The sequence below is a fragment of the Copadichromis virginalis genome, linkage group LG12 (genome assembly GCF_057382275.1).
Source record: "Copadichromis virginalis isolate Kocher_CV1m ecotype Utaka linkage group LG12, C_Virginalis_male_GT1.1, whole genome shotgun sequence".
In the NCBI taxonomy this organism is placed as follows: Eukaryota; Metazoa; Chordata; class Actinopteri; order Cichliformes; family Cichlidae; genus Copadichromis; species Copadichromis virginalis.
In genome coordinates, this window is record NC_140629.1 from 7,882,672 (window position 1) to 7,899,456 (window position 16,785).

The following is a 16,785-nucleotide window of genomic DNA, read 5'->3' on the forward strand; positions in this document are numbered from 1 at the left end:
TTATGTGTCAAATATTTATTCTTTTAAAACGTTTATTACTGATTAAATTCATGTAGGGAAAAATGAATAGTACATCTTTGTCTCCAGTGTACAGCAAACCACAGCTGACAAGTGTCTTTCAACCACAGCACACGGCCCATGTTTAACACATGTGCAGTTGGTGTGCTAATCATGTGTGTATGTTCTATATTGAATATAAACACACAAATATATTTATATATACATACACATAATGAAGAGAAATCATAAAGTGTGAGATCTGATATCATTTCGAGGCCCTTGAGGTCGCGGTGACCTCTTGACACGTATCGGGATCCCAAACCAGCTGCCGGAGCCTGCCCAGAGGAGGAAAACAAAGTGTTTTCGACAGAAGCTTGTGCAACATCAAGCTCGCTCCCAATTCCAGAGACAGAAAAAAAATTAATAATAATGTCAGTAAGACATTGTACAACGCTTCGGCCTCTGTGGCAAATCCGGGCGGGGAGGGAGCGGATCCAGTGCTGCAGTTCATCCCCATTTGTTCTTATATTAACAGTCCCACTGTGCGCCACACTCTCAATGTGGAGGGTCGCCAAAAAACACTGTCCTGTAACACTTCAATTTGGGCAGGTAGTGCAGATCATGACCATGAAAAGCAAAGCGATAAACCTTAATGCTTTAGTCGACTGTTTAGAATATTCTGCAGGAGAAAACGCAGGAAATCCACAAGAGGTTGAATGCTAAAATGCATGGTATATCTTTTTTTTTTTCCTAAACACACCCAATCAAACAGTGTTACATGCTCAAAAACACAAGATTGAAAACCACAGTCTGCAATGTATTTGGGAGGTTTGGGTGGTTGCACAGGTGTCTTGGCGAAGAGCTTCCATGCACCGTCGCTGGACCAAATGCAGGAGTCCATCACTGAGAGGGGTGCTGATATGTGGGCATCAGGGGAGAGAAGGCTGGTTGCTGCAGGAAAAAAGAAGTAAAAGAGGGAGAGGGATGGAGGGAGCGCCTGAGGACTCAATTCACCAAACGTCTTGGCCAGCCACTGGCCACTATGGCAACAGTCCAATGAGAGGCGCTGCAGCTCCTAATATTTCTTTTTTAATATATATAATATTGGCAGTATCACGGTTTAAAAAAAAATAAAAATTAAAAAAAAGGGAAAAAAATATTTTGGGGAAAGGTTTTAAAGCAAACTCTGAAGCATAGTAAGACTGCAGTGAAAGGTGCACGAGGAGCTCGACGTCCCAGAGCTCCGAGAGTGGTTCAACTGCTCCGCTGCACTCAAAAAAAAAAAAAAAAAAATCTATTATGGATGGCTCAGCACTACTGGAAGTTAGAAAGGAAACAAGGGAAAACTTGGCAAAATACAGACAAAAAAGAAGAAAAAAAGTCACCAGTTCTGTCCATCAGATTAGTTGCTAAAGATTGACTACCAATGATCCTTCTCCTCCTCCAAGTGATTTTTCCCCCCAACAAGTCAAATAAAAGAAAACCTAGAAGTTCATGATCTGTTGGCGTGAAGCCATCGTAACACAGAAACGTTCAATGGAGATGTTCAGTGGAGAGACACCTGTTCCAAAAACTGCCCCCCTCCCTCCCCCCGCCCCAGAAAACAAACCCAAATAAATCCAGGAAAGGTGAGCCCTCCTCCTCCTCAGACGCAGAGTCCAACCCGACTCTGAATGTCCCGTGTGCAGTGGAATGAGAAGGAGAGATGAGATACTGATGTGAGAGAAACAGGGTTGTGGAAGTGGATACAAATCGGAGCATTATAGCTGTCAGTTGCAGATCCTTGAACAAAAAATTAGGACCTCAGGTCAATAGTGCCCATCTGCTGAATTCCAAATAAAACTTGATCTGATGTCTAATAAAATCTGTACAATTTTTTTTTATTAAAGTCTTCATGATTAGTTTGTCCAAAGGGGACATTTTTGCCGTCATTTTTTTTTTTTTTTTAATCTTTCACCATATATTTATTAAATCTTTATCTGCTCTTTAATTTAGATGCTCTGAGTCCCATCGTGTATGTGTGTATATGCATGTGAAGACGCCGCCCGCTTTTCTGTGGATGGCTTCGAGTTTGTTAGCAGCACTTTTTCTTTCGTTTACTGTTCCGGGTGAGTCTGACCACGTCGTTTTGTTGCTGCTGCTGCTGCTTGGCTAGCACTTCCTTCTTGGCTTTTAGCACTAGCTCCGTGATGCAGTTGAACATCTGCCGAGAGAGGCACAAACCAAAAAGCATGAACAGATTAGAGCGGTCAGATTTGTGTGTCATAATGGTGACAAAGGAACAGTTCAAAGCCTCACTTGAGTCTTATTTCTAAATATGAAGATGCAGCCTGGATAACTGAAATTAAGAATCAGGCAACAAAAATCCACCCACAGCTGTTCACAATGGTGGAAAACCTCTGATGATGAGTTTCCACATAGATGTTGTTATTTTGTTTTGATTAGCGAGTCTTGGGGTGGATTTGTTTACCTATGTACACAAGCAGGCTAGCAAACTCGACACCATTCTCATTGCTATTCCTATAAATCTGAAGCCAATCTAACACTGCAATAAAGCAGAAGAGCACATTAACAGCCTTTGGTTAAAAAGTAATAAAATCCACTCTTAGCTTTTCAAAAATAAGGACACTATTCTTTGTGCTGTGTGATTGTGAACCGTTTTAAACAATAGCACTCACTTGAATTAACTGAGTAAACGATTAGCAGATTGTTTTGTCGGGGCAAAAACAGTAACTTTCAGCGATGCTTTGTGCAGTGACAAGCTGATCAGCAGTTATCACAGAGCTTCTGTGCATGCCTGGCATGTCTGGCGAACAGCTCCAGACCAGCTTATCAGTCTGAGGCTACAAGTAACACAAAACAACTAATTACCTCTTCAACATTTATGTTCTCTTTTGCACTCGTCTCGAAAAGGCTGATTCCCATCTGCTCTGCAAACTTCTGCGCGTCAGTTGTCTCGACCACCTTAGAGTTTGGGTCGTCGTTCTTGTTTCCCACTAAAAATAGAAAACAGCTCAGTGTAAAATAATGGAGCAAGAAATTATTCCCATACTGCCAGCAAATACAAGAGGTGTGCACTGGAGTGAAGGGCAGAGTCTATTTTTAAGCTAAAGAAGACGAGGCGAGAACAGTGCCAAGGTGTTTCTTTGGAGCGCACTCACCTAATATTCGGCACACGTCGTCACAGTTCTGGTTGATTTCATGTAACCATCGTTTTACATTGACAAAGGACTCCGCACTCGTGACGTCATATACCACTATGACCCCATGTGTTCCCCTGTAATATCTAAAGACAGAAGAAAGGGGAAACAGTCAGCTTACAGTTTGCGAAAAAGATCAATTGAATTCATTTTAATTTTATTCATATAATGCTAAATCACAACAACAGTCGCCTCAAGGCGCTTTAAATTGTGGGGTTAAGACCCTACAATAATACAGAAAAAATCCCTAACAGTCATATAACACCCTTTGAGCAAGAACTTGGTGACATTGGAAGAAACCGCCAACAGAACCAGGCTCAGTGAGGGGCCTCCGTCTGCTGTGACTAGTTAGATAAAATATTTCTAATTAGCTGAACAGTTATAACGACTTCTACTTTTACTACAGAGAAATGGTAGTATAGCAGCAAGACTAGAGAACGCTAAAACTGTTGGCCGAAGAGTATGAACAACAGTATAACTGATTACCTAAAGATAAAGGATAACAGACAGGGTAAAACATGGACGTAGCTTCGGTGGCGGAAAAAAACCCTTTGACCTGCATTTTTTCTGAACACCACATTATGGTGATGGAAAGTAACTGATAAATTTAAAAATAAATCTAAAAGTAATGCCTCAATAGAAACTGTTAGACAGGATTAATGAATAAACAGCAGAGATAGTTTGGTAAAGGTAATAACAAATAAAAGGAATTATTAAAGCTAAAGTTGGCAAATAAATATGTAAAAAATAATTTGTTAGAGTTAATAGATGAAAATAAAACACACAGCAGAAATGGCTAACACACAAAACAGACTGGAAAATTTAAAAAAAAGAAAAAGAAAAAAAAAGGCCAACAGGATTGATGTGTGAAGAGTTTTTGATACCACTACACCGTGTAACAGTTTAAGTATGCTATGGCCTGACCTTCGGTATAATTTTAATTTCAAGTCATCCCTAACTTTCTGAGCGAATAACTAATGTTATCCAGCAAAGGGAAAGACACTTGAAGGGGCACAACTTAATAAATACATTCATCAGGACAGAGTGTATGACTGTGTGAAGGAAAAAGCAACAGCACCACATTTATACCGCACAGACAAATGAACTGGCTTCAAAAACAGAGGCCAGATCTGAGAGAGTGCATCCCCAGTACCAATGCACTACGCCAAACAAACACAAAGAAACTTTTGTCAGGGATTCTCTGTGTGTGTGTGTGTGTGTGTGTGTGTGTGTGTGTGTGTGTGTGTGTGTGTGTGTGTGTGTGGTGACAGTTTGGGGATACAGCTTGTTTTGATAGGGTTTGGTGGCATCAAGGATTTACATCACACTATGTTATTAATGTAAATTAACATTATTGGGCATGATTTTCAATACCATAAAAAACTATTCTTACTACTGAAACTGATACAAGGGTGATCTGATGAGATGTTTTGTACTGCAAAGACTGCCAATACAAGAGTAAAGTGTAAAGCCAACACAGACCAAGCTTGGTTCTCCTCATTTATGGAAGGAGAGCGCTTCTTATTATACATACATGCTAGGGCTGGGCCATATTATACCATTCACGGTAATACCGGTATAATGTTAGGCAACGATAGGAAAATGAAATATCGCGATAGAATATGAGTAAAACGCGCATGCGCAGTACATTTGTTTTCATACGCACATGGCCGATTGTTGAGTGAAACAGATGAACCAGAATTGGTTTGTAAAAAATGGTGAAACTTCAGTGATGTGGAACTGGTTTGGTGTTTGTCCGTCAGATACACGACAAAGCACATTTTTTTGCAGAACAATGCAAGCGGCCGTCGTGTCGTATTTGTCGGACTAAGGTGCTCTTAAATCTGGGAGTAATCTGGGTCCTAAACTCCGTATTCACCTGGTCAAACGAACACTGCAGCATCACTGAGAGTTAAAAACTGTCTAAATTCTTTCATCTTTAATAAAACGATCAGCATTGCTGCTTTACCAGGTGTAACTATGAAGTTTAACTTCCAGGCATCCATGAAAACAAAATGTATTACATTTAACGGAGTTAGAAGTTAGCAGGAAGCTAGCGGAAGTTAGCTCGCTAATTTCGCTAGTTACCTAAGCATGATATTGCATGTTCTGACTGAGATTTCTGAAAAAAAAAAATCAAACGTACAGCTCTGCTATCACTTCCAACATAAATGAAGACAGGAAACTAAACAGCAGTGACGTTTGTAGGGTTACTGAACACTGCAGTTTAATGTTGCAAAGCACCTCTTTTTAACTTCAGTGGATATTATACATGGTTATGCTCAGGATATGTCAGCCCATTTCTACTGGAAATGCCTTTTGGTTAAACTTTCAGCAAGGAATTTGCAATTGCACTGTTACATTTTTATAAATATTTTTGGCCATATCGCCCTGCTCTAATACATGCTACAATTAGTGAAGTTTGTAGAGTCTAATTTTCTGGCTAAACAAATCAGACTGCCTTACTTTACTGACCATTGTTCTGCACTGCTCCTGCTAGCAGACTGGTATTAATAGTGCTGACTAGTATGGGTGGAAACATCTAATTGTTTAATTAAAACTACAATGACAAAACCAAACAAACACCACAACACACACAATACTACTGTATCCTCAGTAAAAAGATACCACCCAAGCCTATTGTCTGGGTTTGTCCCCAAAGTCCTTCAATGATGGACAGACACACAACAGCGGTGTGTGGCTGTGCGTTTATGTCTGCTCAGTGCACATGAATAAAGAACCTTAAACTGCCAAACACACAAACAGCCTCACAGCCCAACCTGATGTACCCTTTTCTGTAAAGGGTTAGCATACTGAACTCACTGAAAGAATCATCATTCAGGTGGACCGCTGCTGGCGCTTGAACATGGGACCTAGATGCCCTCGGTAGGAGTCCACCTGCGGACTTTTTACTATTGTTAATCTCATTATGTGCTCTTTTATTTACAATGCAAAACAGTAAATAATTATGAGAAAAACAACAGCATAAAAGTCTCTAAAAGAGAAAAAGATAAAGTTAAAGTGATATTATGCTGTGACTGAAGCCTGAGGCTGAAAACACAGCTGCTCACTGACATATGGCTACCACCTCAGGTTAGTCTGCCTGAGTAGACTCAGCAGGTCACTGCCCATGATCCATCTCCACAGAAACATTCATTTAGGATCTAATGAGGCACCATGCCACTCTAGTTCGGCACAGGGAACAATCACCCTTAATAGGCAGCCTGCTCGCTGGAGGGATTCCTGCAGAACAAGTCGCAACAATCCTTCCAAACTAGGACGGCTATGCTCCACAGGGGCTAAAGCGTTAAGGATTTCACGCTTTCTGGGTGATTTTAGCATTCTGATTGGCCTCCCTGCAACAGTGCTAGTACATAAGAGTCAAACATGCCCTCCTGGTCCCATTCAAGACGAAACTCGGGAGGCAAATGACGCTCCAATATCTCCCAAGCGCAGTCTGTGTCTGCTTCAGTCAAAGTCAAAAAGGGGTGAGCATGTGAGATGACTGCAGTTTAAGCTGTAGGTCACATCAATGATGTTCCTATCGGTGCTGCTCAGAGCACTGAGTGACTGACTATTTGTCATGAATATAGAAACCTATGAATGCAGACTATTTCTCTTGATACAATGGCAAAGATTACTGAAATTTATTTTTAGGAGTCTAAAAACGTGTTATCCATAATAAAAGCAATCGTTATAGTTTGATAGTTTGAAGCAACATTAGTGGGCGTGGTAATAGTCATGAGCACTAAATGCTGAAATTGCTTTACTTTTTCATTAGTTTGGGATCATATTCATTTGCATCAAGCGTTTTTTTGCCCACTAACCCACCATCTGTCACCTGGAGGTCTACTACTGCTGCATCATCCAACCTTAAAACAAAATGTAATAGACTCCAGACTTCCACTCGTGGTATTGCGAGCTATGTGGGTTGACGTAAATGATGGGACGTCTTCTGAAAGCTTAGAGAGCATCTTTCTGTAGGCTGCCATCAAACCACAAGACCAAACTGAAGTGATAATATTTCTATTTAAAAAAAAAAAAAAAAAAAAAAAAAAAAAAAAGCCTGCACAGACCAAAACCAAATTTATGCTGTTAACAACTGTTATCTCTATATCCTGACAGACTTCATGTTTATTTGTCGTAAAAGTCGACCAACGCTTAAAAGCTCTCAAAAACAGAAATTTAAATTTGCAAGAGTAGCAGCAGCACTTTTTGTGTTTTTACAGGCTTTCTGAACAGCAGTGAACTTCTGGGACAGACAGCAGTCTGTGTTCTTGGTCTATTCAGGTAAACTGTGGAGAAAAGAAAAATTTAGGCCAACGTTCCTTCTTAAAGCGTGGGAGTGCCGATCATTGTGAACCCTCAGGGCACATGGACAGCAGTGTGAAACACGCTGCAAGTGTAAGAGGGTAATGACGTACACTCGGCACCGTCATGGAGCACTACAGCACACAACAAGGAGCCTCCCTCTCACATCTGTAATTAGGATGTGTGGGGAATTCCACCCAGTTTCATAGAACAGCAATGACTTATTCTACTGCTTCCTCATATAAAACCTAATGTCAGGACCGCAAAGAGCCTTTCATGGTTTCAGACTTAATTGTTAAAACATAAACAAAAAGTTTCACCTGAAAACTCCAAGCAAAGGAGGGGGACGTGTGTGTGAATGGATCCACTTACGTTGAGGTGATGGTGCGAAAACGTTCCTGCCCTGCTGTGTCCCAGATCTGTAGCTTCACCTTCTCCCCATTGATCTCCACTGTCCGGATCTTGAAGTCCACACCGATCGTGGTGATATAGCTACCTGCGAGTGGGCACGCGAACACAAAATCGAATTTATTATGAAAACATGGAAACTGAAACGGAGATGAGTCCTGATTATACATCGCTGCTTTGGTCGACCCCCGCACCTGAAAATGTGTTGTCTGCAAATCGCAGGAGGAGACTGCTCTTCCCCACTCCTGAGGAGGAAACACAAGCACAGGAAGAGGTTTAATGTACAGCGGCACAACAACAAAAAACATATACACTATAACAACTCTGCATTTTTGATACTGGCAAGTCTGAAAACACTTTTTTTTTGCACCACAACAGAGCAAGAGTTTTGGTTTCGCATATTATATCCTAGCTAACCAAGAGCAGCAGCACGTGATGACGGCACGCACACGCACACAAAAAAAAAAGAAAAGTGGGGGATGTCAAGCTGAATCGTTCCTCTAATCTTTGTGTAAATACAGATTTAGTTCTTCAAGACATAAACACGGATCTAACCTGCTGCACAGTGTACAAGCTGAAGGCTTCGGGTAAGCAAGACTACACCCTACATACTCATTCTGATGACGAAGGTAGCTCTAGAATCTTAATCGATTTAACCTCAGTGAGGCAGACACAGGGAGGCTTCTTAAAAAATTCAGATATGAAACAGTGGAATTCAGAAAGAAATAAGAGTAATAAAAGATGACAGGAGAGGACAAAGAAAAAAAGAGAAAGGGACTGAAAATGAGGTTAGTTTATAAGTGTGAGGAAGAGTGATTGTGAGGTTACAACTGAAAGTTAGGAAGTCACTCTTTTGGCCTGAGGTGGGACTGAACCTGCAGCCCAGTTACACAGGTTATCTATTGTGTTATTGTCATTTCATGTTTGATTTGTCCTCACATAAAAAGCTATCAGGTTCCTGTGATCTCAGCACTACAGAGTTTTGTTCAAACATACAATGACCAAAGCTGAAGAGCATTCATCAGCTTTAACATGTAGTGTGGGCCTTTAGCTTGGCAACCCCCCCCCCCCAAAAAAAACAAAAAACTGTCAGGTGTAAAAATATCCAGGACACCTCTGTTGTCAGCCTGTAATTATATCTCTACATCAATGGAGCATAAATTAACCACAGACCATGGAAAAAAAGGTAATACATATCTGATACATGAAATGTTGCTCAAATTTCCATTTAGAGAATGATGTTCATGTGTACTGTGAAATTTTGTATGTCCTCTAACTTGTCATAGGTTAGAGGGTGTTCACGTTCAACTAGGGATTCAGTGAGTGGAGAATCTGATTCCCAGCAGCAGGTCTGACAACAGAACAAGGGCACAAGGTCAGAGCCCCCCAAATAAATAAATAAAAATCTCTGTGCAGCACTGCAAACAGTAGTGCTTCCATGCTGCAGCTGAGGGCACACTGGCCCCTGTGTGTGACATGCAGTGAAGGGCTTGCTGTACTGCCTTGTCTCTCCACTGTGAGAAGCCAGCTGATGGGGCAGTGCCAGGACCGGAGCTGTCAATGAATCCAAAGACCATTGCTCACAAAAGAAGTTCAGCGGGATGAGGCTCTAGCTGCTGAGGGTGGAATACTTTTTTATTTTCCCGCTTTTCTTAAAGCATGTTTTCCACTTAAAAACAAGAGGGGCAAACATTTTTTTTCATATATACACAGATCTTAGTTATGCATCTACCTGTGGCTGTTTGTTCTAATTATTAACATGATAAAAAGGTGCTAAACATAAAGAAGCAGTCAGAGTCTTTGTGCTGTTATACCTTATACACCAAAGGGCACTTTGGTTGACACTAACCGCGGTGTCAGTCTCACTTCACTGTAGTCTGACTAACTAGATGCAAACATGTCTTTGCAGTGCAGCATTCCTCCACTCTCAACCTCCTAGGTCTCACAAGCTAACTAGCTAAATAAATAAATAACAAAACCCATTGCAACATCTTAACCGGACTTAGTTGAATTTACATCTGTGCCGGCAACTTCTTAGCATTTAACCTTCCCGGTGCAGCAAATGATAACTAACAGTTATCAACATATAACCAGGCAAGGACTTGTCATGTTAGCCTAGCTCATAGCTAGCCAACACAACCTAGCTAACTGTAGATACAAACAAAAGGCCATAACTACATCCTACTACCACAGGAACGGTATAGGTCACAGTACGTGTTGTGTTACGGCGGTAAAACAATTGTCTAAACCGATATAAGAACAATTTAGGACATTTTCAAGAGATAAATCCTTAGTGTCTGGAGGCGGTATCCGGCCTCATCGGCTGACATGCCCAGCCCGGACACACAACCTCCGCCCTGTAGCTGACACGAAAATATGGCGGATGTGTACGTTTAACACGTAATTTCAGTGCCTAAAAGACAAAATAATACACTGCAAAAGCGCCCGGATGGTACATAGCCGGGTTAAAATAGTACTTCTGCTTCCCCCATTGTAAAAAAAAAAACAAGACAAGGCCCACTTCCCGTCCTGCATCCCCGGCGTCGGCTTACCGCTGTCACCGATGATGAGCAGCTTGAAGAGGTAATCGTAGTCCCTGGCCATGCCGGTAGCTGGTGGCTCACCCCCGCCGTGTACCGCTTCTTTGCTCGGTTAGCTGTCGGACTCCCTCGGTGCGTAAAGAAAATCACCAGATCCCCCCGGTATAAAACACCACCACCACTAAGGATATCACAAACTGTTAGCCCCCCGAGCCGGCGGCGTTTTTTCTCGGGGTTTCGCGGCGTCAGCAATCCTCACTCTCCGCTGCAAACAGCCGGAAACTCCGCTTCCTCCTCTGGTGGAGCTGCACCCAACTGTGACCCAGTCTCACTGCGCAGACTCGAGCTACAGCACAGCGGTCCCATCCCATTGATGAACACAAGAATCATGCCAGGAGAAACGCTGGAGAGTCCCGAGGATTCATGCTTCTTTTTAATGCACTGAAAACAACTTAAACCACACAATACTGAGAAGCACGTGTTGTTAAACTCGTAGTTTAACTCCACATTGCAGTAGTTTACAGGAAGTTCAACTAAATTCGTATTTGCATAGAGAGGAAATTCAGTTTGTCGGTTTTGTGTAATCAACTAGAAATAATTTGGAGCCTTAAAAGGGGGAAGACTTATTTTATTTCTGTTTTAGCTGCCAACTTAAAGCTGTGTGCCTGAGATAAAGGGTATCTGCTCTCAGTGAGATCACACAGAGCCAAACGTAGGAAAAAAAGCCTTAAACGGAATTTAGAGTAGTTTAAGGACAAACACCAACCTCATTAACTGAAACTAGCCTCATTTAATAAGTCTCCACTGCTGTAAGAGCATACATATGGCAGAAAAAATGAAAGGCATAATAGTTCCCCTTCCTCCTCTTAATATACAAGTGGAAAACCAATCCTGAAACCTTTTTCTTCAGACATTTAAGGCCACTTGATAATATTTCAGATGTGAATGTACTCCTGCATCTCCTCTAGGCTCTGTGTTCCTGGTTTGGAAAACCTAGACCATGAAGGAAGACTTCAGACCTTGTACTCTGGGGCCTCTGGATATCTGGGGCCTGGATCTCCTCCATACCTGCTTCATACCCTGGTGGACGGGGCTATGGCTCCCCACACTCCCTAGCAGATCGTTACATGGAGAAACCTTTGGAATACAAGCATGCTGATCCACACAGGTATGCTCACAGGTGTACACACGGGTGTTCACAGACGCGGACTACACCTTTCTTGGCTGCTGCCTCAAAGCACATTGTGCGCTGTCTATCTTGCGTGCTGCACAATAGCGTTTATTATTTAGTATCTACTGTTATCTACTGCTAGCTAGTTTATTGTGATGGTGCGGTTTTGTTTTGTTTTTTTTATTATGTTGCTCTTTGTTGTTTGCCTCTCTTCTGTTTTTTTTCTCCATACAGGTGATCCAGGTGGGGTTTTTTTTTTTTCTTTCTTCCCCCCTTCTCACCGTCTCTTCTCCCCTTTGGTTTTCTTTCTCTCCCTCTCTTTCTTTCATTCTTTCTCCCTGTCCTATCCCACAGTCATGTCTGTCCCGTTTGTAGCAACCGAAAATAAAATAAATTCATAATTATAATAAAGGTCAATCACATGGACCAATATGGCAAGGCCATGATGATCCACTTGGTAAAATAAATCCGCTTGGCATCTTTCTTGGCCTTAAGACAACAATTCTGATGGCTAAAGATCCAAACGGGACACAAAAAAATAAAAAAAATAAATAAAAATATACAAGTGGAAAACCAATCCTGAAACCTTTTTCTTCAGACATTTAAGGCCACTTGATAATATTTCAGATGTGAATGTACTCCTGCATCTCCTCTAGGCTCTGTGTTCCTGGTTTGGAAAACCTAGACCATGAAGGGAGACTTCAGACCAAATCACCAGAGTAGAAAAGCGAGATGAGGCCACATAGAAAGCAAGAGAGTGGCGAGGTTTTAACTGGAAGCCAAAAGTTTTTGTCTGCTGAAGCTTCAAGAGTAAAATCCAGCAATTGGTGAATCAGAGAACTTGGTGGAATTCAAGTGAGGTGTGACAAAGTCTGAGAGACGCCAACCTGAGAAAAACCAAGCATCCAATATTTAACACACTACATTATGAAATCCAGAACCTTTTATTATGTATTGCCTTTTTACAACTGCATCGCTGACATAAGAATGATTTGTGTTTTTATAAGAAGTTGCTTTCCCCAAACAACCGTCACACTCAAAGTTCAAATAAAAGGTAAAGAAAGGAGGGCTCTGTTTCATTAACAGTGGCAATAATTGAAATCATTTTGGTAAAATAAGTAGCAAAACACTGAAATATCAAAACAGATTTGGCATCGTGTCTTCTATTGTTGCTCGGTACAAGAGAACAACCTGTGCATCATATGATAAAATAAATTGGGTTTAAAGGCCGCTAAAACAAGGATTTAAAGTGGGGGGGGGGAAGAAAAACGCCAAAAACAAAATTTTCTGGGGAATACAGCCAAAACACTACTCATCTCAGGCATCCCAGTGTGTCTGAGGTTCTCATACACGGATTTGTTTAATATGTCAGTAAATCTTCTGCTGCTTTCTGCAGATCAGAGCACTTCGTTGTTTAGTCCATCATGTTAGGATTGTGTCATCAATCTCTTCATTGGAGTCTGGCTGGCTGGCAATTTTTTTCAAAGACCGGCGGTGACACTCTGACAGTAGGTCATTGCTTGCAGAGTCCAGAATGGCAGTAATAGTCTGAAATGCAAAGAGAGGAGCGTGTAAAAATGTTTTGCTCTACAGATTACATCTGTGTGCAGATTACAGTAGGGAGTTGATAGTCACACCTGCATGGTTTCCTCCCCCTGACGAAGCCGTAGCAGGTTGACGATTGTGTGTTCGCTCTGGGCCCGGACGCTCGTGTTCTTGTCCTTGGTGTTGTCCAGCAGAGTTTTCAGCAGAGGTTTGATGAGATTCACGTCCACGGAGGGCAGTGATGGTTCTTTGAATACCCACCACAGCACCCGCTCTGACACCAGTCTGACATCACTAGACTGGTTCTGAAGACACTGCAGGGTCACGCAGACAACAGATATAATGGCACAATACACACTGTTCAAAGAGGTACTCAAAGGAATCATCTTCTTATAAATACACAGGCTTCACAGCAAACACCTGATCAGACTGATATCAGCTTTCATGCTGTGCTTTTAGTGTGGAAATGTACACACTAATCACTCACACACAAAAATAAATGTTTTCTACACTCCTCATTTACAGATGCTGAATATCCTGTTGAGCACACTGCTTAGTTTCTTCCTGGCCCTCACTACTGTGCAGGTACTTTCTCTTAGTGTTCAGTTTTCTACCTAAAGACTAAGAAGAGCTGTGAGCCTAAATAAAACAATGAGCGTGAGCTATAAAACCAAAAAAGATAATACTACAGCATAACTCTACTACAAGCAACTATGTTTGTATTACACATAATTTTACTGTGAGAAGTATTAATTTAAACAGCTACACCTTTTTCCAACATTACAGTGGGCACGAGCCCATTTTTGGCAACTTGACTGCTCCCACTTCCTCACCTGTACAAATATAGAAATGGGAAGTGGACAGGGTTTGATTCTCTGCTTTACCTTAACAAATTGTGTAATCATCTGCTGGGAAACACCACTGCTCCCCTCTGTTCTCAAATGATGCTTCATCAGGTATCCCATACCTCTGATCCCACTGGTAGCAATGGGAATCTGGAAGAGGAACAAAATGCCACGCATGAGGACAAAAAGACTCTAAGATAAGGCTAGAAGATTGATCAGTGCAGCTGAAATTGCTACAAGGATGACTGACAAGCTGATAAGACAGAGTAACATATTATATGAACAAAGAAACTTAACAAGTAAATTCAATTAAAAAGATATGAAAGATAAAATGAAAATGCAAATAATTACATTAGGAATACATCAATGAGATTAAGAACACACACAAAAAAAGATAATCGCACGGTGCATTAAAAGGACAAAACATCAAAATATACAATATTGAAAATAGACCAATCAATAATGGATTGGATTTATATAGCGCTTTTCAAGGCACCCAAAGCGCTTTACAATGCCACTATTCATTCACTCTCACATTCACACACTGGTGGAGGCAGCTACAGTTGTAGCCACAGCTGCCCTGGGGCAGACTGACAGAATCGAGGCTGCCATATCGCGCCATCGGCCCCTCTGGCCAACACCAGTAGGCGGAAGAGTAAAGTGTCTTGCCCAAGGACACAACGACCAGGACAGAGAGGAGGGGATCGAAATGGCGACCTTCCGGTTACAGATGCGCTTCCCAACCCCCTGAGCCACGGTCGCCCCCTCAACAGTAATGAGACAATCTAGAGCAATAGATTGTAAGGTTGTTAGAGCGAGACAATGCTGTGTTTGCAGCCAGTCCTCAGTACTCTGTATCCATTTGCATATCAGTCATGATGAAAATGACTGTGTGGCTCATTGCTATGCAGTAGCACTGATTGTTACATAACTGTACAGTTTACGAGGTTGGGGAACCTACAGTCAGCTGAAACTGGATGTGATGAAATATTTTTCCCGCTGAAAATGCTGTATCCAGATGAAGTGACTAACTTTCACTTACTTTTGGTGCTTCGCTATTTGATAGCCTGCAACCAAATATTGATATTTTTTATTAAAACAACAGGTGCTCTCCACTAATCTGACTAACCACAGACACCATCTCATTAATGGAAATAAAACTATGGTGATGAAGAAGAAACACATAGGTTTAAAATAGTGTCATGCACAGGAAAATAAATCAGTGAGCTCATTAATTCAAGTGGAACATTATTAAAATGTAATAACAGCAGGTCCATAGTGCTTCACACACTGGGGTTGCACTGGGAAGCACACCCGGTGTCAAAATCTGCCAAATCAAATGACCCCTTGCTACTAAGGGAGCCAAAAGTAGCTTCTATAAAAAGTTAGTAGTCAAACACACACTGACACCACCACAGTGCAGCAAACAGATACCCGATTCCTCCTTTTAGAGTGTGCGGGGATATTTTTTTCCTTCTTATGTTACTTAATATCTGGACGTACAGAGTATCACAGAATCACTGTATTATGATGTATGGTAATAGTGAATGAACCGGTTCATATACAGCGCTTTTCTACTCTACTCCAGCACTCAGAGTGTTTTATACAAAAGTATTTCTATACTGAAGGCATGCATGACAATGGTTATATGGGGCCGCTGAACAGTGACAATGACATGAATGTGAAAACACCTATGGAGGATTCCTGTGGAGGAAAGGGGTCCAACTCTTCAGAGTTCAAACCTGGAGAATCAGAGTGGAAGCTGTACTGGTGACACCTTACTGCGAGGCATTACGGTGATTTTTCCATTACCGCCTGTCACATCTCAGTTGTTTAATCCTTATAGTAAAAGAGTACATTGGTTTATTAACAGTGGTTTGAAATATATTTTTTGATCTGGTGTTTTTCAGAAGTGACTGTGTTACCTTGATGTTTCCAAGAGACATTACCACAACAAAATCACAACACACTTCCCAAAATGGCAACTATTTCTACTGTTTTCCAATCTCCCTGTGGGTATCTATGAGTAAACTCTCTGCTCACCCTATCAGCGGTGGCATTGGCCAAGATGGTCTCTGTCACAGTGTCACAGTACTCGTTCCCACACAGCTTCCCGGGAGCAGATTTGACGGCGATGGCCAGGGCCAAGCTGCGACCGTGACGCACCATCCAGTCCACACCAGACACGTCGGCTAAAGAGAGGCAGACCGTTCATGAGCTCGTGGCATCACTGCTCGGCTAACGCACAAAATAATGCAGCACACAGCAGCAGACAATAACAAGCTGAAGCTTTTTTTGATGCAGATACACTGGACAAACATACATTAAATGTTTTTATAAAAGGATTTTTTAAATTTCAAATTTCTTAGCGCTATAATTATTTCACTCTATAACTCAATGAGCAGGAAAAAGGACATCTGATGATGGTCACAATGACAAAGCAACCCTACACACACTTACAATGAGATCCTGAGAGAGGTGTAAAATAACTTTGCACACAAATACCAACCTAAGACATGCTGAAGTAACACACTCTTCAGCTCCTCCTCTGACAGGAAGGCACACAGCTCACCAACACAGCCGGCTGAGGCCATACGAGTTGCATCCTGCAAGTGCACACACAGACACACACACCAATAAGACAGCCAGACAGAGACAGGTTGTGTGTCATTTATTCTCAAACTGACACGAAGACTAAAACCACCTTTTTAGAAAACCACATCCTCTTTGTCTGACTTCCGTTTTTCTACTGAGATCACAGAGGA

The 16,785-nt window shown here is 41.7% G+C and overlaps 2 protein-coding genes across 2 annotated transcripts in view; both read right to left on the minus strand.

Annotated features, from left to right (window-relative positions):
* On the minus strand, positions 1–10,612 carry rab35b (RAB35, member RAS oncogene family b). Its single transcript, XM_085474583.1, has 6 exons — positions 10,472–10,612; positions 8,114–8,164; positions 7,884–8,007; positions 3,162–3,286; positions 2,872–2,996; positions 1–2,203 (listed from the first exon to the last, which is right to left on the minus strand). The coding sequence occupies exons 1-6, from the start codon at positions 10,521–10,523 to the stop codon at positions 2,075–2,077; spliced, it is 606 nt and encodes a 201-aa protein (XP_085330709.1). The 5' UTR covers positions 10,524–10,612; the 3' UTR covers positions 1–2,074.
* A 1,941-nt stretch (positions 10,613–12,553) lies between these two features.
* gcn1 (GCN1 activator of EIF2AK4) overlaps positions 12,554–16,785 on the minus strand; it is a 29,425-nt gene continuing 25,193 nt past the window's right edge. Inside the window, exons 53-57 of the mRNA XM_085474584.1 lie at positions 16,530–16,626; positions 16,064–16,212; positions 14,060–14,170; positions 13,268–13,489; positions 12,554–13,178 (exon numbers count right to left, since the gene is read on the minus strand). Coding sequence (XP_085330710.1) covers positions 13,053–13,178; positions 13,268–13,489; positions 14,060–14,170; positions 16,064–16,212; positions 16,530–16,626 — 705 coding nt within the window. The 3' untranslated portion in view covers positions 12,554–13,052. The remainder of the gene's footprint in view (positions 13,179–13,267; positions 13,490–14,059; positions 14,171–16,063; positions 16,213–16,529; positions 16,627–16,785) is intronic.